The sequence below is a fragment of the Notolabrus celidotus genome, chromosome 18, assembly GCF_009762535.1.
Source record: "Notolabrus celidotus isolate fNotCel1 chromosome 18, fNotCel1.pri, whole genome shotgun sequence".
Lineage (NCBI taxonomy): Eukaryota > Metazoa > Chordata > Actinopteri > Labriformes > Labridae > Notolabrus > Notolabrus celidotus.
In genome coordinates, this window is record NC_048289.1 from 11,568,387 (window position 1) to 11,593,741 (window position 25,355).

Here is a 25,355-nt window from a genome sequence, read left to right on the forward strand (position 1 = left end):
ATTTTAAAAAGCAGGATTTAAAAGCAGCATGTGAAACCCAACATGTGGCTCATCAAGGTAAATCTGTGTCATATATGCACTGATTTATTCAATATTAGACTACTTAGATTATGTTTTTTCGGATCTTGGACTTAAAACCATTCCATTTTATGTTAAATCATTCTACTCTATAGCATTGAAGGGGGGAGAATTGTACCCTACCACTGTTTGATTACATCATTTGGTTTTAAAACAATTAGTTCTAGCTGATGATTTAATAACGTAAGTAATTTTTTTCAATGGCAGCACCTCAACCATTTCATAATTTAGATGTGGTTCTTCTGTGATTTAATTTGAATTAAGACACTTATGGCTAGATGCAAAAATTCCAGAAGTCATTCCATGCAATGAGTACTTTAGTGAGTCTTTTAAAAATGTACATGATCTTATGTTGAATGTTTATATTTTGATGACTTCTGTTGACGTATTTCCAATGTTCAGTATCTTATCTCTGCTTTTACATCAGTGACAGAACAGTAAACCGGGGGCGGCCCATGGCATAGGCAGTACAGGCAAATGCTGGGGTCAGCGGCCATCCATAGGGGGCGCTGCTTGCACCCCAAATGAGTGAGGAAGAAAATTTGAAGATAATAAGAAAAATAATATTGTTTGATAATATAATTTGGGGTTAAATTGCCGAGCGATTCCAGTAAACATTTAAAAACTTGTGATTCACTATTGTTTTTTAAAACATGGTTTTCAAATCAGTTCTTGAATGATATAAGTGTTCATGATTTACTGTTTTTGTTTTGTTTTGTTGTTTTCCTTACACTTTGGAAGCTGTTAGTTTAATCATATAGAGAATGTAGGCTTGGCTTCAATAAGCATTTTGCTTCTGCCTTTTCATTAATCACTTAAAACATTACTTTGTTGAAAGTGTCTGCACTGTGAAAATCATTGTTATATAATGACTGAATACATTCTACTACTATTCCATTATGTATTTTGAAATTGTATAAGTATTTTCCTGCTAAATATCAGTGTTGTTACCATTTTATTAATGTTCTTTTACAGGTCATTTTTATTTTTAAAATAAAGAAAACGTGTAAAACATAAAGTTGTCTTTAAGTGTATGTGTGATGTGATTGTTGGTTACAATACAAGGGGCACCATTCGAAATCTTGCCTAGGGCACTAAGTCGTTTAGGACCGGCTCTGCTGTACAACTATAAACATTTGTACAATAGCGTCCTCTGTGGGCCAAGTGGAGAACATAACAGTGATAAGAACACAAAATGTTAAAATGATATTGTCCTCAGTATTTTTAATATTAGACATTTAGAAACACACTCCATATTAACTTGTTGTACTGAACGGAAACCCCAATATCAATATCCCTATGTGACGTCACGGTGCCCTCCCTCGCGCTCCTCCGCGCTACCCGTCAGCTCCAAACGCACGGGGAAGTCTCTCGGTGTCCCAGTCAGTCAGACAGTCAGTCAGTCAGTCAGAGGAGCGTCAGTCAGCGTGTCCACCGCCAGCTGCTCACATGCAAGGAGTGAAGGAGCAAACAAGGACCAGGACCGACTGTGGGATTTATTATTGAGCCATTGGATTACGAAACACCTTTTTTTATTTCTATTATTGTTGTTTTGTGTTATTTTTGTCGAGTTCTGGGCTTGAGGAACAAACTGTCATCATGTCTCACGCTCCAGATGATGTGAGCAAGCTCACTGAAAGCACATACAAGGTGAGTGCAATGAAGGAATAATTGATGGACACCTATGGATATCTCTTATTGGAGATTTAGGCTAAAATGAGGGAATCATTTTGTATTCATATGGTTGTAAATAAACTTTTCTGCATTTAACCGGACCATGAATCACGACATGAACGATCGTTAAATTGTTAGTTAATGTGTGCATGGCTTTTATAGCACTTGTCACGCTTTATAGCAGTTTTCTTGCCACTTAGCATGGAGGCATTCTTTTGCTTTCACACTGTAATAAAAAAAAAACATCTGATTGGGCAATCGAAACTTTGTGTTGTTGTTTACAAGTGCAATTCACGACACACCCTGTTATCTAATTATTAGTGGATGCATGCATAAATCACTGCAAACCACAGAATGAGAGATGGAAGAGGCAAAAATGTTTCCCTCGTCAATCAAGCTGCTGCAGCCTGTCAGCAGACTTGAAGTAATCAATATCTATTTGATCATGGGATTGATCTTAATCCCTGAATTAATCTAATCAAGTTAACACCACTGCCTCTGACTTGAGAAGCTGGGAGTGTGACAGGGTGGATTTCTGTCTCTGTGAGGGCTTTATAAAACAAAATAAAGGTTTAAAAAAGTAGAGATTTGAGGGGTTTTATTGTCCAGGGCTAGGCATGAATTTACATTTTTATAGCCAATTAAGGTTAAATATTGTTTTTTCTGTTTGATGTCCTCCTCAGTTTAAGAGCACAAGTGTGTGTGTTTTATGTGTGTGAGGGAGAGAGTCATTCCTGTAGTTTACAGTCTGCCACAGTTTCAGCTGTGAGAGAAAAAAAGAAAACAAGGAACCTGTTTCCCCTTCTCTCCCTCTCTCTCTCTCCTCTCTGCTCTGTTCTTATTCACCATGTAAAGTCATACCTGCCCCTTCATTGTTCTGTTGAGGGCGTGCCAGGGGAATAGAGACGGGAGGTGAACAGCTCTTGATTGTTGAGGTATTTCAATAGAGAGAGAGAAAGAGAGAGGGGGGAGTGATGAGGTTAATGCTGCAAATAGTTGCAACTTTGTGTGGGACTTCGCTCTTTAGAGGGAGTTGTAAAGCATACGTGAGGGGTCAAGTTAAAGATTGAACGTTTTATTGTTCTCACATGGTGATATTTAAAGAACCAACACTTGTACTTGTTTTCATGTATTTCTCTTCTCTCCACCCACTGCTGCAAAAATAGCCTTGAGTTATATTATTCCGTGAAATATCTTCATACTAAAATGAAGGAAAGAAAAGAATGATACAAGTTTTTAAGTAATCGAAGGATTAGTCACTCACAAAAATGTGTGAACTGTATTATTAGATCAGGAGAGGAGTACTTGTGCTTGCTGCCTTTCTCCCAAACCTTGAATCTGTGCTCTCTGTCTCAGATTGTGATGGAGCAGTTCAACCCAGGCTTGAGGAACCTGGTCAACCTTGGGAAGAGCTATGAGAAATCGGTCACAGGTAAACACATCTTCCACCCTCACATAGGACATATGAAAACACCTTATTATCTAGAAGCATAAATATTGACTCCTAATGTGGTCTTGCAGTTTCAAATCAAGTTTGGTTCCCCAAAGGTTCACCTAAACACACTAATCCCATATGTCCTGTTTCCCAGTTAGAAATTTGACCATAGTCTCTCTCTCTCCCTCAATGCAGCGATGACTCTCTCTGGAAAGACCTATTTTGATGCCGTCTCAAAGGTTGGGGAGAATGCTATCGCGTCTCCAGTCTCCAGAGAGCTTGGTGAGTTGCATTCAAATCCACCTTGAGTCGTATCTCATGGGGCCTGACATCATCTTAATTTCAATAAGGACTCTTCCATACAGCATGTGAGATGCGTTCAGATTTCTCTGTGGTGCAGCTAGAGCTTGAATAAGACAATGGTTCCCCGCCTTCTTCAACTCTGTAGAAAAGTGAATATAGAAATTATTTGACACTTTGTGGTCAGAAGTCACAAGAAAATGTCAGAAGTTTGATGAGAAAATGTATACTGTCATGTCTCGGCCGTGAATATGAAGCTAATGCTTATAGTCAGTTAGCTCTGCTTGGCTCAAAGAGTAGAACACTGCTAGCTAGCCTTCTCTTCACAATAAATGGCAACTAGATATTATCTCCCCTGAACTATCTAGTAAAACCATAGACTGTATAAAATATGGACGTAGTATCTGTGACGTCACCATCTGTTCCTGAACGCTATTTTGAAGCCAATTGACAGCGGGAGCCATATTAGAAATGCGGAACTTAACCAGTCAAAGTGTGACGTAAAGAGGTGGAGTTTGAGCCTCCTGGCCAACAGCTATGTGTTCCCGTCTGGGAGTCAAGTCTGTCAAGTCCTTATTTGGGCAAAAACTGGTAATCTTAATATCTTCTGAACTGTCGCGTTTGAAAAAAATTCAACCCCTGTACAGTGTGTGTCAATAGAGAAATTAGCTACATAGACCCAAGCCATTTTTTGAACCACATGTTTATTAATGCTGCAAAGATCGTCTTTTTTGAATTGGTGTGTATGTGATTTCTAGTGTTTCTGCAGCCAGCCTCAAGCAGATTCTCGATGGATTGCAGTTTGTAACACTTCCGCATTGGCTTCATATTTTGAGACCGGAGGTTGCCGCTTGAGTAATACTTAACACATTACACGTTATTTATAAATAAACCAATACTTCTAAGCTGTTCATTTGTATACTTAAAAGACACTGGTAGGGGGTAGCTGTTTTAGTCACCTTTAGTAAGAGCCAAACTATCTTTTTTTCTAAACACAGGAGTACCACATATACACACACACACACTTGAATATGCACATACATACTGCGCTGTCCCACCCTTCTAGCTCCAGCTCTTCACATCACCACTCCTTCCTCCTCATTCCTGCTTTGTCACTACCTCTGAGTAAGGGTCAGAGGCAGAACAACTTTGCCCCTCCATTACCCCTCTGTGCTTCGCACATTATAGATGAGACATAACAGCAGTGTAAATATCCTGCCTTGAAATGGCAGTAATGGCCAATGAAACACAACTTGTACTAACAAACACTTTATAAGGTCTTTATTTGTGAGCTTAAAAGGCACTTTCATGTGTCAGCTGTTGTTGTTAAGTGTGGTGAGAGCTAGGCTAGCTGTTTACAGTCTTTATGCTAGGCTAAGCAAATTTGCTTTGGCTCTGTGTAACCAGGGGCATGTCCAGATGGATTGCCAGGGGGTGGCATGGGTCCCCCTTGAAATGTGATTAGCCACCCCTGATGCCACCCAAAAATCCATTAATCTGACTGGCTATTTGCCTTGTGAGAGGTGGGACTTGTGTTACAATCAACTATTTGGCCTGTATTGCAACAGGTTGCTAATGGCTTTCCTGTGTATTTTTGTTAGTACTTAAAACTATGATTTTGGACATGCATCTGTATTTTTTAAGTACATCAGGATTGACAAATGCTATTCCCCTGTGCAGATATACTTCATGCCACCTCTACAAAAGTCAATGCAAAAGTCTGAATGCACCCCTCTATGTAATGTGAAGACACATGACTTATATGTTTCCCCATCAACTCTATGCAAACATACAAAGAAGTACAGTTCCAGAAATGTAAAGTTGATCCTTTGAAGACCACATTATCACAGATTTAAACCTGAGTTTTTACTGCACATCACTCCTTCTGTTGCATCAGGACATTTTGAATAATGGCAGCTGAACACCATTAAAATGCGGTTTCTCTGCAACTTCATCACAATGACACATTTTGCCTGCATGTAACAGTAATCCTAAATGTGAGTCCATTATGCAAAGATCTGGTAATAACATTGATTGACAGATTCACAGGAACAGTGGATACTCATTATCGTCTGCTGTCTACCTCTGGCTCTGATTGCAGTGCTTCCTCACCTCTGTCTCTTCTCTGAAGCTGTCCTTAAATGTGTACAGGTTGTTAGTCATCCCTCCTCTGACTCATCGCCAATTATTGTATTAGTGCAGAAATTTGGAGATGACCTATTTTGCCCAGGGGCCTTAATTTTGAACTATCACGATTCATCAGGTTGCTTTTGGTATTCTGTGGCATCACATCTAGATGCAGAGGGTTATAAGTTGGCTCCATGTAAGCTGAGGGTTGTGTGACAGGTAGGGGAGACAGAGCATGGAAGTAAAAACTCAAATAGTGCTCTGTTATTATTTTTTTTATTTACAGAAAGTTGTGATGACTGAGATTGACTTTGTCACTCACACTTCAAAAAATTTGTCAATTTTCTGTTGACTTGCATGTTTGATTGAGTTCTCCTCTTATAGATGCGTTAGCATTATTTACAGTCATCAACAACATTTGATGCAGCGTGAAAGAGATTAGATGTCTCTGCCAGGTTAGGTGAAAATGTAGATAATAGGATAAAGAAGTTGGCATAACACGAACACTTAGCATCTGAGCTGAATTGGTTTCTGAAAATGAACCATAAAGGGTACTATTTAAAACTAGAAATGGACAGTGTTGCCAAAAAGTCCCAGACAGAACCTTTGTCCTTTCAGAGATAGTTTTATTTGCATTTGCTTCGAAAGATAAACATAGAAACATAAACTGGGCATGTTTTGATTGGATGGATTGAGAGATATGATACTTCCTCATTATGATACCCGACTGTAGGTAGAATAAATGCATTTCCTCTTGATGCAACTTTGCTCCACTAATTTCTTCTTCAAGTAATCCTATTTTTATCTTTCTGGCAGAGTGCAACAAAAACACTGATTGTGATAATACTCTGCAACGTTAGTTGAGTTTGTCAGGCCACACCTATCAGTAAACAATGGCAGCCCTTCATTGCTTCATTAAAGAATATGTTGTTGTTTCATGGTCGGTCGATGACAATTTTACTACATACCATTAAAAACAATGAGCTTAAGTAGCCTCTCGAATGCCAAACAGGATGCCTTGCTAACTTCACTTCTGATCATGTGGGAATTTGATGCTTTATTATTGGCTGCTTCATCTCCAAAAGATGCCTGCTTGTGTTATGTCATCAAGTCACAACTAGTTGCATTCTTATTTTAGCTTGTGGTAAAACAACAAAGACAGTCAGACAATGGGCATTTCTGGATTTTGTAGTTGAAGATTAAATCTTGAAAGAAACCCAGCCACTTAAATTTGATTACAAAAAACTAATTAAGAACTGCTTTTTTTATTCCCAAATTTTAGAATTGATTCCAAAATCAAAATTCCTTCCAGCACAAAAAAGATGCCCATGGAAATCTTGAATTTGTTCCTTCAATCCCTGTCATTCCCTCTCAGCTTTGAATAGACGGCAACAAGACTGTGTGAATTCTCTCACACATTGCAGGGACCAGAGTAGCAAACACACTGAACAAACAGACAGACAGAGAGGACTGTCTTCCCACCACCCATCCTCTTCATACCCTGTTGCTCCATCTGCCTCACCATACCCACCAATGGTCTTTACTGTCTGTTTCAGGAGGCCAAAGGAAGCTCGAACTATGCGAAATAGGGGATCTTAAATGAATTTTTTTCATTTTAATGTTGTAATATAATTCATCCTAATGTAATTTTAAAAAGACATAAGAAAGAGTTAAACGATGCTATGTACAGACATTAAGATGGGACAACTTTTTCCCTCATATATAGTTATTCAGTTTTTACACTTTTTCTTGTGTTGCTTCACATAAATCAGTGACTATCTCTGACAGAACAAAATCTGAGAATTCAGCGTAATTACCCTTCAATTGTACCATTGTCAAGAATAAAAGACCAAACCATTACGCAGTTGTTTTGGCACTGGTAAGGATTTTTTTCTCTTTCTCTGTGCATGGTTTGGCATGAAAAGTACTTGCGTCACAGCGGTTAGCAGGTATTTGCAGTTATTAACCCCGAGGCGCTTACATCATACTGCATACTGCTTCATTTCCGGGACTTCTGTCTGTTAAGAATTTCTCTTAAACTATGCTGTATGGAGGTGAAAGTGAAGTAATAAGTTAAGACTTTCAGCGAAACACCACTGCTGCCTGAGGACAGACCAAGGATTGAAAGTCTACAGCCTGTGCTGTTTGATATTCTACATCATACCAGATTGGAAAAAATACTGTTGTATTAGCAAGAATTTCTGATAAAAGTCGGTCTTATGATAACCTCACAGAGATATTCTCTTTTGCCCAACTTCAATTGATTATCCTGACCCAGCTCCTCAGTCTGTGATCACCCATTAAGTAAGTAACAGCGCTACGTGGTGTCCGAAAATAAGGATACAAAATTTAAAATTAAACAGTATTTTGTTATATTGGAAAGAAATATAACACAATTTTCATCTTGCAAGTATAAAGTTAAACAAAATAAGAAGTGAAATACCTTTAGTTAATAAACATTCAGAAGTTTGACTGCTACTTTAGCAAGTTTTCAGACCCCACTAGCAACTGTTTTTTAAAAAAAGCGACTAGCGACAAATCTAGCGACTTTTTCTGGTGTTAAATGGAGACTTTTGGAGACTGATGTGAAAGCATGTATCATTCTTACTCTACGCAACGAGCAGTGGATGCTGCTGTGAGTCCCTCCTAGCTGCATTCAGAGCAGGAGGCTTTCACCCCTCAGAATTCAGACTGCAAATGTATCACACATGTATGAAGACACCGCTGGCTGATCCATTCAGATTGTTAATGTAGATTGTATACAATAACTATTTTGAAAATGATATTGTTGAAAAATTAAATGTTTTACTTTGATTTTTTGTAGGGTCCTAAGTGTAGTTATAAACATATTTAGAGTGTTTTTCCTCTTTTTGTCTCTCCCCCAACGTTACACGTCTCTCTGACAGTGTCTATTACAATTCAGATTAAGCAAATTAGGCGATGGCGTCATTTAGCTACTTCTAGCAACTTTTAGGACAGCCAATAGCTACTTTCCTCACTGTGGAGTTGGCAACACGTCTTTGGTATCCCTAGTACCGTCTAGCTTACAATCAAAAGTTACACAATACACTACAAGCTGAGCTAAATATTTTACTTGTTCTTGTATCATTAGTTGCTAGTTATAGCTAATGCTAACACGGTTAAAAGGTATAAGATACATTCAGGGGTTGTCTCCTTTACTTTTAGTGGTACCACCAGTACCCCAGTGGTTAATGTTAGCTAATATAAGAAAGATACACACTGAATTCAAAGTTTTTACTACTTTACTTGCTCTGGTATTACCCATTACTAGTAGCTAATGTTAGCTAACATAAAAGGGATACAAAGTACATAGAGGATGCAGAAGTTTGACAGCTTGACTTTCTCTGGAAAAGGCTAATGTAAGGTTGTGCTTAAAAGGACACTGAATCATAGACTGTCAATCAAGTCAGCTGTGCCTCCTATTGGAAGACTCGTAATCTCAATATCTTCGGAATTGCTGCGTTAAAAACAATTCACCTGTGCTGATTGAGAAATGAGCTATCCAGGCTACACTCGTCTTTTGTACCAGGCTGTAAACATGTTTATTTCTGCTGTAAAGATCAGCTTTTTTGAATTGGTGTGTATGTGGTTTCCGGTACTTCCGGAGCCAGCCTCAAGCGGATCCTCGATGAACTGCAGTTTTTAGCACTTCCGCATGGGACTCATATTTTTTGACCGGAGGTTGTCGCTTGCACTGAATACAGTCAGTGGTTTTTACTTTACTTGGTATCATCAATAGGTAATGGTGCTACTTTGCTATGTGATGCTACAGTAAGACTGACATTGAAAGTATGCTGACTTAATCCCTGGTCCCTACTTTTTCTGTCATAACATTTTTGCAGGATATTTTGGATATTTTGGATATATGAGCATGGGCATATATTTCACATTTTTGTTACAAACTTCAAACACGAAGTAAACAGACTGTCAGTACACATGTTTGTTGTTTCCTGCTTGAACACCAGTACCTTGCTTTTGCCTTATTTACCTTTATTATATCTCTGACCGAATATTATGTGCCACTATTTTGTGAGGTCATAGTGGCTATTTTAATAGCTTGTTTCTTTTCTTTCTTTTTGCCATTCATCTCGTTTATGGCTGTACAAGAATCACTCTGTATATTTAAAGTCATATATAGTTTTCAGTGGGTGCACAATGAAACACTTCCTGAGCATTAGTGTGTGACTGGACTCCACAGGGAGTTGGCATGAAAGGCAGCAGGTAGTGGGGGACAAAAAATGTTACAGTAGAAAGAATGGCACCATCCCCACCCCTTCCACCTTTTCTCTGCGCTGTTTGTCAAGTCTTGCTCAATTTTTTTTTTTAAATATAGAAGAACAAACAGCATGAGAAAAATGGTAATGTCAGCCAGAGTGATATATTCCCCCTAGAGGATTCAGAATGGAGAGACGTCATTGTGTGTCCTGTATGTAGCACCTGTGGCAGGTTTTGGCCTTTTCAAGGAGGCATTTTGCATGAAGAGGAATTGCTTCTGCGGATAATAAGAATTTGTGACATTTCAAACATTTAGTTTCGAATAATCTTCCAGGGCTGTTTTACAGTATTGAATGTATCATTACAGCATGATGGACGGTTTGTCCTTCAATCCAGGCTCTGTATAAGAAGCACTAGCTTATTCCCAAAAGTCAATAAAAGTACACCTCACTTTATTTTTCTCCCTGAACCATATTTTACTGCTTATTTGCTTTCTGACCAAGAGTTAAATAAGATGATTGACACCACTCATGTATCTGTAGATTTATTTTGAGATTAAAGCCAGAACACATGTAGTTCAGTTTAGCAAAAAAGCTTGTCTGGTTCTGTTCTACAAGGACTTGCTAGATCTTGTTTGTCTCATCAGTTTGATAATTGCCAGGATTTACTTGAACTCTTTAGGCGTTTTTTGACTGCAGGAACTTTACCCCGGAACTAGGGACTTTACCCCTGAACTACGTGCGTTTCGACCGGAGGAACCAGGGTCTAAATTTAGTTCAGGGGTAGATAATCTCACTCCTGAAAAGCTCCTGCTTTAGGGGCAGTACTTTTCAAAGGTCCTGGGACTTTCGGTTGAATGTTACGGTGTTTGTGGAGTTTACACAGTTGTTGAAACACAGAGGGAGTTCCTGGGAATGCAAACTAGTTTAGTTTTTTATTAAGATTAATAAAATGCAGACAACAATGGGGGCACAGGAACCTTTTAGTTCCGGGGAAAGTAGCCTAGCTGTGTGTTGCTAGTCTTGGTGCACATTTCAGCTAACTCATGAGGGAAAGTGGGGGGTGTCATGCAGCAAAGGGCAGCAGTGCGGAATAATTTTGATGACGACAGCCTCTGCACATTGGGTGCACTATTTAACCATTTAGACAAACTGGTGCCCCATATTCCCAACATTTTTAACCCCACTTTATTTCTTTAGAAGGGGACACATTGTATCAGCTGTATAGCATAAAAAGAAGTTGGATAACAGCCAGCTCAACAATATGGCATAAATGCGTCCGGGCCATCGCTTTATCAAGGTCAGACATACAGACAGATATAGTTTTTCCAAATCACACAAGACTGTTGAAAGCAAGCAAAATTAAAAAAAAGGTGGAGGTTGTTTTCAGAGTCTTCTTATTGCTCTGCCAGTTATGACTCCCATCGTCACACTCCACAGCTCTGTAATGATCCCAGACCTCAAACACCCTCGTCCTGCATCTACTATTAAATAAAAAGCGTTCCAGGCTCTCCTGTCCCCTTTTTTTCCAAGGGAGCTGTATAGAGTCGGAGAATCACTTACAGCACAATAAACCTTGACGCTGTCTAAAACAAGTTTGATGTTCCAGTGTAAGAAATGAATGCTTGAGGCTGAAGTTAGTTTTACGTGTTGTAGTAATACATTATGTTGTATGCTGTGTGTGATGGCAGGTCATTGCTCTGTGTTAAGGGGGCTGTCATGATATTGATCTGCAGGACACACAAACCAAAAAACATAGCCTTCCCAAACTCTAATACAGTACAGTTATTTGTACAGACTGCTGTCCATTTTCTATGTAGCTTTCCTCCTAAGAATAAACAATACTTCGTACCCCATACTTCTCTAGTTTTCCCAATAACTGTGATGTATAGTATCAAAAGCTTTCAATATATGAAGCTATAAGGAGTGTTTTGGTAATTTATCAAGCAAATTAGGAAATTAACTGAATTCCCAGAGCGCCTAGTTTTTCATAAGTAAGGATTTTCCTGCTTTGCTCTGCTAAGAGAAATTTAGAATTTACATAATGATTAGTTTAAGAATGACTCCAACCAATGCTTATCCCCATCTGAACTCGAATGTGTGTAATTGAGATACCAACCAATCCTGAGTCACGCAGTACATGACCGAATTTCACCACACACTCTGCTAACCTGCATGGACAAGCCCGCGGATGCATCTCAGTGATAGAATAGAGCTACGTGTCAGCCACTGATGACCAGTGCTGACGTTAGCTTTCATAGCAGGAAATAGGTTATCCATTAATGTGTTGTGAAATAAAGGTGATCAGGGGAAAAGGTGCCAACAGGTCGGCTGCCAGGGTTCACCCCGCCTATGTCATCTCATGTAACACAGCTTCCTTGTCTGAGGCCAAAAATGGGCTGGGATTGTTTTGGCACTGGGCACTCCCTGCTCATAAAAGGCATTAACTGGGGAGAATGTTTGAGGCTAGCTCTGCTTCCTATCTGCAGTCCTGTAAAACAGGCATTTGATACAGGTGTTGGAACAAAGCATGCAAATTATATATTTTAACTGGACTCATTTTTAAATAACCATTTGGATAGTGCAGCACAGAAAGAACCAACAACTAAAGTTGGGTTATAAATGTTAAATATTAAAGCTGCTGTTGGTAGGAATGGTGTAAAAAACGTTGCTTTATTTCTGCTGGGTTGGAGAAAAGGTCATAATACCCATCCGTACTCATCTGTAAGTGAAGTAAGTTGAGACTATTGCGGAATCTCTGCTTTTCCAATGCCTTTGTATCAAGCAATGTTATTGAAGCGGTGCAGATTGAAGAGTGCCGCAGAGACTAAGTGGGGTCGCGCTTGTAACGGGTCTTGCCATGAATCAAAATCAAAGTCCAAGGAAAGTTTTCTGTTTATTAACAAAACACTCAAAATAAATCAATACCAAAAAAAGATCTAAATAAACAAAGTTAAAGACGGTGGCGATGGCGGTCAACAAAAAATATTCAACCCACTCACCCTCTTTGTATACCTCCCGCCACCCAACTGAACAGGTACTGAAAAGGTTAACCACACCCATGAACCCGAAACCGGAAATGAAGTAAGCAATAAAAAAGGAAATAATCATGATTAACGAATAAGACTGAAAATCAACAATATGGCCCCTACAGTTATTATTCCCCTCGTTCCGGTTATGACGGACCAGTCATAGCTAATCTCCAATCCTCCATTCTGATTGGTTAAGGGGCGGCCCCTACTACATCCTTCGATTGGTTATGAGTCCGGCACTATCATGACTGCACACGCCGATCTGTGTTGGGGGGCTAAGAAGAAATCTGGTTGGGAGGAGTAGTGTTGACATTCAAAGTCCCTCTCTCTGAACAGATGTTTACTCCTGGCTCACCAACAGCAGCTTTAAGATGACACCCAACAGAGCAGCTGTCAGTAGTAGTTTGAACAGATAAAAGCTAAAGCAATTTCAATGGCCTTGTTGCTGAAATGTGCTGTATGAATAAACTTGTTTTGCCTTGCTTATCAGATTGGATCAAATGTTAAGAGCAGGTTGTTCAAAAGGAAGAAAATATGTATTGCAGAATCAGATAAGATCAGGTTATCCTGTCAGGTTTTTTGTCAGGAAAAGAAGTGTAGCCTTATAGATTTTGTATATTGCTGTCAAATAACACTACTGTTTTCAATCCAAGCTGTTAAACTATGTAGTATAACCTGGATTATGGCCCAGTGTACAGTGCTGTACGTATGTGTTAGATTTTATTTGATGTCGTTACAGTAACTGAACCAATGCACTGTTGGAATTTGAGGTGAACTGGGGACACCTGGGATAGGTGCAGCTCTCCTTATAATGAATCATAAGGAGTGTGTCATGGGTTGTGCATTTTTCCACAGGGATATTTTAACAACCCTGTATAATGTGTAGAAATCCATGTCAGTGTTGTGTATTGAAATAGTTGAGGTAAGATTAGGTTGAGGTATTATCTTGGTACTTAAAAACTTCAATAGAGAACAAATGGCCAGTGAAAGACAGCGATAGAAGATAAGATAAACTTAGGGAAAAGCCTCCCTGTGACTATGTTAAGGTGATGAACTTAAGTCACAGTCTTACTCAGCTCTGTGGATTAGAAAACCTTTTTTGAGCCAACAAGCATCACTTTTTTGACTTTCTTGGGCCCAACTCTATTTCACCAGATCCATGTCCCTCTCAGTCGGGTTAGCTTAAATACTGTTATATTGTTGTGCTTCTTTATTCCAGGATTTAAGTTAAAACAAAAGAAGGGTACCTGAAAATGCTTATCATTTTGTTACTTTTGGTAGATGAGCAGCTGCAACATATTTGACAATAAAATCCAGAGGGAAATCTAGCCATATCTCAAAGTAAAACAATGTATTTGATAACCCACTAGCTGACTTCAGATGACTAGTGTTGCCATTGAAGTACCTCCTAGCTAACGTAACTCAGCTAGTATGCCAAAGGCCCCATATAATAAAAACATGTTTCTCGGAAAGGGCTTCTCAGGTCATTGTCCAGCCTGGCAACCCTGAGAATGTCAAAGCGAAAAAGCCTCTGCATTGTTTCTGCAGCCCACCCACTGGGAAAACAGCTTCTACAAGGCAATAGGAATCGGCTCCTGTGTTGACGTAGAGACAGGAGTTATTTGCATAGTCATGAATGCAAAACCACTCACACCACACCACACTCAAAGCATTTTCTCCTAAACGATTGTTGTTTTGCTTCATGGTCGACAGCCAAGATATCAGAGGTTTAAGCCAGGCCAATTGCTCTGTTGTTGGTTGCAAAAAAACATCATAAATGTCTATATTCTGCCCCAACACCAGAGGACCAAAGAAAACAGTGGTTGCTTTTTACTTTTAACAACAATGTGCCGGCTAAAGTTGATGCTAATTTGTTTGTTTATGCCAACCCCTCTAACTCGGAGTGCTTTCCTAAAGAGGGCTAGTCACATAAAGTTATGCACACAAGGCAAGAAAGTTGGTGTAGCACTTCAATTTTAACAACAAAACAAGTTGCCCTCTCCTGTTCAAGGTCAGATTCACTACCCGTAGCATACAGGGTCTTCTGGAGCACTTGCCAAGTTTGTTTTGGTGTTTTTCCACCTCTGCATCCATCCACACCAGTCTGCATCCTCCCTCCGTAGACAACTCTCAGGCAGCCGCTTAGCACAGTGCCTCATTTTCATAACATCCCAGCCCACTCAGATCACTGAATGGACTATAAGGTGAGAAACTGAGAGGCTGCAGATCCTCCACAGAGGCTAAACTTGTGATGTTTTTTTTGCAACTGAATTCTAAACCTTGCTTGTAAGACAACAAGGACATGTTGTAAACAGTTAAAATAACAGTTATGTGGGACCTTTAACTATTTCTTTGTTCCAAACTTAAACCATGTTACCTAGGGATTCAGCCCTTTCCTAATAAATCGTGCAAAACTTCCAGATGTCACTTCCTTGCTAAAGGTAATACTCTTAAGAGGCTGGATGCTTACGTTAACATTGTCTGACTGTACCTAGGTTGTTTTATCTTGAAAAATGACTTGATTTTTTGCAGAATTTTCAATTTTTATTGTCTTTTCAGTAGGGGATTAATTCCCTGGGAGCAGTGAATTAACAATTGTCAGAAATCCTGAAATTCTATCGCTAACATCCTGGATTACAGCAGTGCATCATTGCAACATAATTTTCTTCCCATCCTGAACATGATGTCAAGGGAAAATGGCTGCAGTGTAAATAGGGTCAATTCAACCTGTTAGATTATCCAGAATCATGATTCAACACACAGTGTATGTATCCCAAGCTGTGATAACTTTCTGCAGCATTTACTTTCACACCTTGTTAACGCCAAAGGTGAAACCTGCAGGTGTACAAGGGCCCCTTTGAACCCCCCTTACTGCATTTCTCAGCCTGCCTCTTCTAACCCCTGTGCAGGCTGTTGTTGGGCCTATGCAAACAGCTCCCTGCGCCCTCCGCTGCCACCACCCTCACCCCCTCTGTGTCCAAGCACAAAGGCAGCATTTACCAGTACGTTCTGGTGACCTTCAGAGGGCAATGTTGTTGTAGCTGGACGCTGCCTCAGACGTTCAGCTCTGTATCTGTGGGTCATTACTTTTGTTTGCTCAGAAAGGTGGTGGAGGATTATCAGGTGTCTGCACAAATTCTTAGGTGTTAAAGTTTGCTGACATTGGCATCTTTTAGCTTTTCACTTAAAAAGACTTCTCGAACCCGACACCTGTGTTTTTTTTTACTTTCTACTCAAGGTGTTGAAATTCTTGCACTTTTTGTCATCACAGTGACCCTATCGCACGAACAGATCCCATGCAGTTTTTACAGGTTTCGCCAGAACACCATGTCCTATAGTAAACCTTGGGTCTAGATTTCACCCCATTGTGACAGAGGTAGCGCTATAAACTGCTTAGCTATGATTGTCCACTCATGTTTACAGTATTGACTCACTCCTATTGTCTCATGTCATATGCTGCTCTATCTGCGTTGTGCCCTGTCTGTGAATGGAGACTGTTCTGTGTCTGACCGCACAATACCAGAACATTTCAATGAGATTACTTATTGACAGCTGTTTAAATATTGAAAGGAGATAAGTCATCTGTAAAATATGGGGCCGTAAAGATGTATGCAAGTCTTGATTAAAAAAAAAAAGGTTACATTGTCCATAGGAGAGTGTTGTTGATTGCATCTCTTTGTAAATTGTATCTCATCCTGCACCTGCTTTTTGCTACACTCCTCTTTTGAATCTTTGGTCTCTGATTTCTGGCTCCCAGCAATACGCAATACCTACGCTATTGAGAAAAATTCCTTTTTTGCAATGAGAGGACTGATTTCAATCTTGAGTCTTCATGTACTGGTGTAACCACTTGAATTAATACATCTCTTGTTTTGTAGCTCTCAGCCAGAGAGCAAAATAATAACTATTCCAAACTTTTAAGGTCTTGGTCATCGACCATTGTCATAAAAAACTATAACAGGCCTTCCATTCAAAACATCTTCCTCTGAATGTCTGGAATCCTAAAAGTTGTTATTGATGTCTTCCCAGGTGTGGTTCTGATGGAGATCGCAGAGGCCCACAGAAAGGTCCATATTGAAATGGAAGAGAACGTGAGTTGCTTTAAAATGTATCCATTGATCTTTACCACTTCTCTTCACATCAAATATCATCAAGCCTTATATATCTAATGTTTTTGTGCCACCAGTCTCCTTCAAAAGAACATAGAAATTAGCCTCACTGTAGAATTTGGTGACGTGTCCCTTCATGAAGATTAATATAAGCACTGAAGTTTGTTTGTTTGATCCAGTACACATAATCCAACTTCTGTAAGTTGTCACTAGTTTGCCAAATTCACCTCTTAAAATTGTACCTGACAAAGTTGACCAATGCCTGAGATCAAGACATATTCATATCAATGATAAGATTCAGTATGATAATAATGATTGGCATACCGTGCTGATATCCAACACCTGAGAGGGAAAGTGTTTTTCACAGAATGATGCTGTACATGTGGCAGGGAAGGTGGCGAGGGGGGATGTATCTAAAAATAAAACTACGTTACCTTTTCTATAAGACATTATCTGTGTTCACAAATTACTTGAATTTGCTCATCTTTATTTTTCACATGACAAACTTGCATTTTGTTGATTTGCTGGTTTTAATTGACTTGTTGACGTAGCCTTGAAAAGATAAGTATTGAGAAGAGAGAAATCCTGCGTTGCAATTATATTATTTACATTTTTTTTCTTGGTCACAAGTCAAAAGTTGAAAAATGTTAATTCCTTAATGAGTCCCCTGTGGCCACCAACTCTACGTAGACTTGTCTTGACGTTACATGACAAATTTTCTACTTTTTTGACTGTCTCTCTGGAAACCTTTGTAACCTGTTGAGCTCCTTCCTTTCATTTTAGGCACTTTGAAAGTGTTGTAACAAAAGGTGAAAGAAAGTTTGATGAGAGTGTAAAGGCACTGTCATTCCTGACCCTGCTGCCTCAGGGTGACATGCTTCAGATACCTGTAACTAGAGGTTAATTGGTGTCAGTTTCAAGTCAGATTAAATGCAACAGTCTGACGTAAGGAAAAAATGAGGTAATTTGCACAATTTAGTATAATGCAAGAAAAAGACTATGGATAAAAATCCTTTGATTTATGTTAGCTTACCTCCGGCAATTCTGGACTAATTAAAACTTATCTACACAAGGAAAGTTGTTAATCTTTAACCTTAACTGGCTGATAAGCTTTCCCGGTGGGTGGAATCACAACCTTTCAGAAACCCATTATGATACATTCCTCCAGGTCACTCCTCTCTTATCGTAATGTTGCCATTGAGCCATGAGACTGCTCTGTACATCAGGTTCAGAACAGCATGCATTCAGGATGGTGTGTGTTGCAATGGCTTTGAGTGTTTATGTGTGTGTGTATGTTTTCTTTCTGCAGCTCAAGAGGTTCCACAAAGAGGTTATTGTGGAGCTTGAGAAGAAGACAGAGATGGATGTTAAATACATGAATGTAAGTGGAATTGAGCATTATGTATTCTCCTCCTGCTTGGAGATAGTCATTTTTTTCTTTAGTTATTCAGAAACCAAGACTTCAGTACTGTTTTATACTGACTACCCCCTATACTAGTGTGACAAAATATATTTATACTATTATTTTAGATCAGCTGTACACAGCCTAGAGGGTTTAAAGCACAGCCATTAATGAATGGCCGTGTTTTGTGGCCTGGTTAGGTAGCTAACTGAATTAACCAACTAAGCTAACTTTAGGAACAGCGGTGCCAATGCCTTTCCTTGGCCCCATCTAGTGAAAAGTAGGAGGCAAATTCTTATTTCTTTAATTGAGAAACTGCTTCATTTTGAGTTTTTGCTTGTTTTGATGGTTTTACAACAAAAAAATGAAATTTATTTGGGAGAATGTACAGTGTCATCGTGCTAGCTTAACTTGCTCCCTGCTAACACAGCACTGTTATTTAATAAACTATTGTCACATGAAAAATAAGCCTAAGATATTGTTCCATTGCTGCCTAAAAAAAACAGAAATAGAAGTTCAAAAACAAAATGCAAAACTCAGATTAACTGGTTAGTCCAAACAATGGGTTCCCATGTTCTGAACATGGATTTTGAATTGAAACAGGTTAATTAATTCAGCTTCTTTGCACCTAAAGAATGTTTTTACAATGAGAAGCTCCCTATGCTCATCAGTTCTCATGCTTCTCTTTTCAATCATCTCCTACAGGCTACATTCAAGCGCTATCAGACAGAGCACAAGGTGAAGCAGGACTCCCTGGAGCGCTCGCAGACAGACTTGAAGAAACTCAGAAGGAAAAGCCAAGGAAAGCACTCATCCAAGTATGAGATTAAAGAAAATGAGGTGAGACTGAAAACAAACCAACCCCAACTTTCTCCTGAGATTATTTTTGAAACATAATGTTCACCAGCTTAATACTCTCGACTGCTTTTTCAAGCGTGGTGCAGTTGTTGCATGTTTGTGCTCTGATGCTTGTGAAAATGAATATGACAAGTGTACAATGTACGTGACTGGGTGGAGAGATTTGGCAAGGTAGTTCTTATGATTACTACATACCTGTGTGCAGGGGAAAAAACAGAGGCGGGGAGCATGTGGCGTTCATGTTCTTTAGAATTACATAACAACTTGGTGTTATTGATGACAGTCATTTGAGATGTGTTTTCAAGCTTTCTACATCTTAAGAAGTCCTTTTTGGACTTGACCACTATGCCCTAAACTTTGGTTTTACATGCAGTTGCATTTACAGAAAGAGGATTGTTGTTTTTTTGATGGTGTACACACCCAGATTTGCAAATATGTATGCATGACTGCTCACACTTCTACAGTCACAGACTGTTTTACAACATGCAGTGAACCAGGCTCTATTCGATGCTGCAAGTGTGATTCATCTTTACTAAATACTTATGTTTTATTCTTGGAAACCAAAAAGTCTTTGGTAGCTTGTCCTTAAAAAGGCAGAAGTTTATTTTATTGTTTTGTGTCTACATTTTTATGTTAAATTGTTATTTAATTCAAGGATGTAAATTGTTTTAAGATGCCTTAAGAATCTTTATTGTGCCAAAGCACAACTGTTGGTCTGCAACAGGGTAAAGTTAAGTTTGCCTGAACTGAGGCCTTGGTGAAACTTCATGTTAATGTTGGGAAATGTTGTTCTCTGCCAACAGAGAATATAATTGAAACTTCCAAACCAGTTTCCCAACAGATCTAAGAATCTCTGTATTCAAAGAGAGCTGACTTTAAGGTTTTACTAGCAAATGTAGACAAAATACAGGGAATAAATCTTTTGAATCTCAAAGATCTGAGATGACAGAGCCAAAACAAACATCCCTGCTGAGTGAACGGAAGCACACACACGGCTTTGAAACTATAATAGTCAGTGTTGAAATCTGCCTCTCTTGAGTTTGTTTGCTCTGTGGTGTTCAATGACCCTGAATTTATTGGTTCAAGTGTATGCTTTCAAAAGCCCGATCATTGCATAATGTTGGGTGTTTTCTGTCCTAAGGTCCACTACCAATAAGTACAGCCCATTAGACATGAGATATTTTTAGACTCATTTCATTAGAATTTTACTCGGGAAAAGTTCACTGATTACTTACTTTATATTCCTGCTGATAAGATGATTTTTTTGAGCTTTTGTTGATTGCATCAATTGTTCACTTACATGACAACACAGCAAAACCCAGGCACTGCTTTTTAGACAAATAACTCTATTAAAGAATATGTAACATGACTTTGCAAAATCAACCAATCTGAGTGCAGCCTAAATTCTGCTCTGCTACATGTGCTACAGACAATGCTAAGATAGCATGGCAGTATTGTTTACTATATAGTCAACAATCGTGTGCTGGTCAAACCACATGCTGACATCATTTCAGTATTAACCCAAGCATTATTTGCCACACATTATTTTCTGTATCGGTCTCTATTGAAAAACATTAACACTGATATACACTACCAGTCAAAAGCTTGGGCACACCTTCTCATTCAATGGTTTTTATTTATTTTAATTATTTCCAACATTGTAGATTAATACTGAAGACATCAAAACTATGAAATAATATAGTTTTGCCATAATATGGATTACAACAGTAGTCAAATAAGGCTATCCACTTTGTACTATCCCTACCTCTGAAAAACACATCTGATGGTCTCAAACACATTAAGAAGGCAAGTCATTCAACAAATGAACTCTTGACAAGGCTCATGTTAATTAGAAACCATTCCAGGAGACCACTTCATGAAGCAGACTGAGAGAATACCAAGAGTGTACAAAGCTGTCATGAAGGAAAAAGGGGGCTACTTTACAGAATCTAAAATATAAAACATATTCTAGTTTGTGTAACACTTTTTTGTTAATTAAATAATTCCATATATGTTCTTTCATAGTTTTGATGCCTTCAGTATTAATCTTCAAATAATTAAAATAAATTCAAACCCTTGAATTAGAAGGTGTTTCCAAACTTTTGACTGGTAGTGTAGATAAAATGTGATTGGTCCAAATTGGCCTGGTATTATCAGTCTACATATGAGTAGGTCAACCATTGTTTTTCACTGTATTTGCTCAGAAATACAAACATTTTGTATTAGCCTTTATTCAAAAACATTCAGTATACACTTATATCAGTGTATCTGGCATGGGCCCATATCAACTTGATGATATTGACCCATTTACCTATTGATTATATATTGACTGACAGTAATATCTGTAAGCCTGGTATAACAAACGGTCCCAATACTTCAGGCGGCTATTTGCCTTGAATATCAATGTTTGGATATGAACAAAGAAATGCAAATAACTCCTGTTTATCTCTTGTAATATTGTATTGCCTGCCTCACTTGTCACTGCCATGAAGGTGTGTAGGACTGGCTTGTTTCGAAACAATCATTTAACCATATTTTGAAACGTTTTTAGCCGGTAAAAGAGTCAGTTTATTTTATCCCTGCCAACAAATCTGGGAGGAGCTTAAAAGCTTGATCTAACTCTCAATCTTAGCTGTAACTCCTTTCCTGGAAGATCATTAACTGATAAAAATGACACCTGTTGACTACAAGGGAGACATCCTGGCTTTGTCATACAGTCACGTGCTGGGCTGCCAGTGATGACCACAGTCCAGTCTGTCAGCTCTCCCACATCTTCCTCAGAGCCTGAACAATTGTTTGCTGTGAAAAATGAGAAATGTGAAGTCTTGATTCAGCGTCTGGCAGGCTGTTATAGAGTGTGAGAGAGTGAGAGGGAGAAAATGAGACCAGACAGAAGAGTCAGGTCTTTCCACTGGGCCCTTAGAGACAGGCTGCTTTCGTGTCACCATGACAACCTGGGTGAAAATTGGAGAGGTAAGCAGAGTCAGTGTAGAAGAAAAAGATGGAACGTTTAATGTAGTTGAGAAGTCATTTTAAAGAGTTGAAGTGCCTTATGTCAGATCCAGTAGTCCATCTGCTTTGTTTAGTATTTGCAGCGTCTCTGCAGAGAAGGTGTTTCTTTAAGCACTCTAATTTGGATTCCCACTGCGATAAAATTGATCCACAAGCAGCAGGAGAGCCGCATTAACTAGTCCCTAAGTGCAGAGAATCTGATTATAAAGCTCATGAGGACCTCAGTTTCTGAATCTGACCAGAGCCTGCAAACATTATGTTTTAGCCACTTCATGATTAAGTCTGAGTCGAGCAAGACCTGCTTCCCACTCAGGTCAGCGCTACTTTCCTCTGGTGCTCTGCAGAACAGTGTGTGTCACAGCCTGCACTGCAGAGCTGTAGCTTCAGGAAAGAACATGTGGTCAAAATGTTGTTAATAAACACATCCCCAGTCCACACAAATATGATTCTATGTGTTAAGAATATTAATAAGAGGAATGCATTTCCAACAGCTCTCATCAGCCTCATGAAAGAGGACCAGAGCAATAGAAAAGGTTTTACAAGAAATATACATCAATGTGATGAAGGAGTTTTCTTTTTCATGGCTATAGTGAGACATAGTTAATTACAGGATAGACTTCTCTCGTCCTTAGGAGATATAGGGTCCAAATTTTTTTTAGGTGCCGCAGTAGAAATGAAAGAAAGAAAGACAATAAAGAATACACAGGGGAAAGTATTAACCAAAAACGGTGTCATTTATGCATTTCACATTAAATACATTTTCTTGTATTTTTTATTAATATTAGAACATTTTATTTTAATATGTTTATTTTATTTTTTATTTAAATAATTTACATTTGATTGTTTTTTTTGTTTTCTTTAATTATAACATGAATAGTTTTATTCTAATCTTTGAATTTTTCTTTTCATTTTCAATGCATTTAAGTTTTTCTTTTTTTTTTATTCTTATATGAATTATGTGAAATCATTTATTAAGTATTTATTATCTGTTACGTAATTTATTGTGTGTTTGATATATCTGAATTGTATTTATGTCCACCAATCAAGCAATAAATCACTTTATATTTTAATGGTACCAATTCATAACAAAAATTATATTAACACACTTCACATAAAGATCAGCTCTCGACCTAGACATAGAGTACGGTCTAGACCTCCTATGTTTGTAAAAGCATCTTGAGATAACGTTTGTTGTGATTTGGTGCTATACAAATAAATAAATACTGATTGATTGATTGTTTGATTGAAAGTTCTTACAATAAACTTGTTGCCTTGCTCATATTAATCAGCTAGTAACTATTCCTGTACCCTGACCTCTCTGCTGTACTGTGATCCTGTGTGCAGTACATGGAGACCATCTCGTCGCGGCAGACGGACATGCAGAAGTTCATTGCTGATGGCTGCAGAGAGGCTTTACTGGAAGAAAAAAGACGCTTCTGCTTTCTGGCCGACAAACACTGCATGTTCTCTTATCAACTCAGCAACTTCCACGAGAAGGTGAGCATTTACAGACAGGTTATCCTGCTAATTCAGATCCTCCGAATATGGAACCCTTCAGTTGTATTATCTCTATTTTTCCAGGCCAAAGAGACTCTGTCTCTGAAGCTCCCCTCCTGGCAGGAAAAGTGCAGCGACATCACAAAGGTGCCGGACACAGTGATGACCATGATAGAGGAACTGTCCACAACTCCGGAACAATCACCGCTGGTCCAACGCTACAACAGGGTGAGTATCAGCTGGGCTGTGAGATACAGCATCTCTTCAAACATGTATTATATTCTGATCCAGATTCACTTATTTTTCCCTGTGTGTTTTTCTTCATCACTAAGTTTAATTTTTTAGTAAATAGAAACTGTGGATCAAAGTATTGCACATTGTTTATATGAAGAATAAATTCTGTCAAGAAGGCTGGCCCTGAAGGGTTATTATCTTGCCTTATTGCTTGTACTTTATCTGGTATTGGTGCTGATATCAGATTAAGAAGTAGTGTGTGAATGTGTTAGTAATCTGATTATCACACAGGGGAAATCCCACTAGTCTCTTTTTCCTCTACTGTATGTGTTAAGGCCATGGTGTTTACTGCTGCGTAGGAGGAGGACAATAGGTTTCAGCTAATGAAAATGTGTTGCCTTGATAAGATCTTTGTTATCGTTATTTAGACAACCTGATTTTTGTTTATGATTTAATTATTGCCGTCTCATAAGGAAACTGTTTCTTTTCTCAGAACAATGTCGAGTCAATGGTTCCCCCTCCAGCACCACCACTTAAAGCACAAATCAGTCCACTGGCTAACATGTTCAACCCAGAGCCCAGATCTCCCCTCACCTCCTCCTCAGACCACAACTCAGGTACTAATAACTTCTCTTAAACACAAACATAATGTATACACATATCTCTCAGTGTTACTGATAACAAGATGCGTTATCCAGTAATATTTCTTTAAACTGAAACAAAGAGCCTGATATGGTTTTAGTAAATACATTAAAGACTGGTAATCACAGAATACTTTTTAGACCTCATTAATGTTATCGTAGTACGTTTTATCAAAATATGAGCTCTGCTGTCCATTTATTTTGTTGTTGTTTGATTTAAAGAAGCTGTTTTTAGGAATAGACTTAATTGTTATCTGATAAAGATTTCATGATAATCAATAAAACTCTAGTCCCTGTGCGGTAACTTGGAGGAAACAACTATCAAGGATCAGTCCAGATGTGAAGGTTTATTATCACATTGTCATTTTTCCACTTTAGTTTTGTTCTGTTTCACAAATGAGGTACTCATAAATCCATGACTTTAAAGCTCCTGTCAGTAACTTTCAGTTTGTGTTGTTTTTGGCTCCCGCTGTAGACACAGCAGTATGTATCATATCTCTGCTGATCTTGTCCTGTTCATGCATAGGTGGTGTTTTGGGATGAAAAATCTCATCCTATGTTCTTATCAAAGTCAGATGTCTCACTCTTATTGCTGTGAAAGTGCTCATCTGACACCTACCCACTGGCTGTGTTTACAAGCATTTAAATAACCATACAGAAATATAAAAGCTTGCTGGTGATTGTCTTGTTTGTTTTTCTGGGTAATATAGAGACAGCAGTA

General features: G+C 38.7%; 1 protein-coding gene across 1 annotated transcript in view; it reads left to right on the top strand.

The window, feature by feature from the left end:
• Positions 1–1,412: 1,412 nt before the first annotated feature.
• Positions 1,413–25,355, top strand: part of baiap2l1a (BAR/IMD domain containing adaptor protein 2 like 1a) — a 36,984-nt gene continuing 13,041 nt past the window's right edge. The window contains exons 1-9 of the mRNA XM_034708120.1: positions 1,413–1,728; positions 3,109–3,184; positions 3,383–3,469; positions 16,911–16,972; positions 18,300–18,371; positions 19,098–19,232; positions 23,607–23,759; positions 23,844–23,987; positions 24,487–24,610. Coding sequence (XP_034564011.1) covers positions 1,678–1,728; positions 3,109–3,184; positions 3,383–3,469; positions 16,911–16,972; positions 18,300–18,371; positions 19,098–19,232; positions 23,607–23,759; positions 23,844–23,987; positions 24,487–24,610 — 904 coding nt within the window. The 5' untranslated portion in view covers positions 1,413–1,677. The remainder of the gene's footprint in view (positions 1,729–3,108; positions 3,185–3,382; positions 3,470–16,910; positions 16,973–18,299; positions 18,372–19,097; positions 19,233–23,606; positions 23,760–23,843; positions 23,988–24,486; positions 24,611–25,355) is intronic.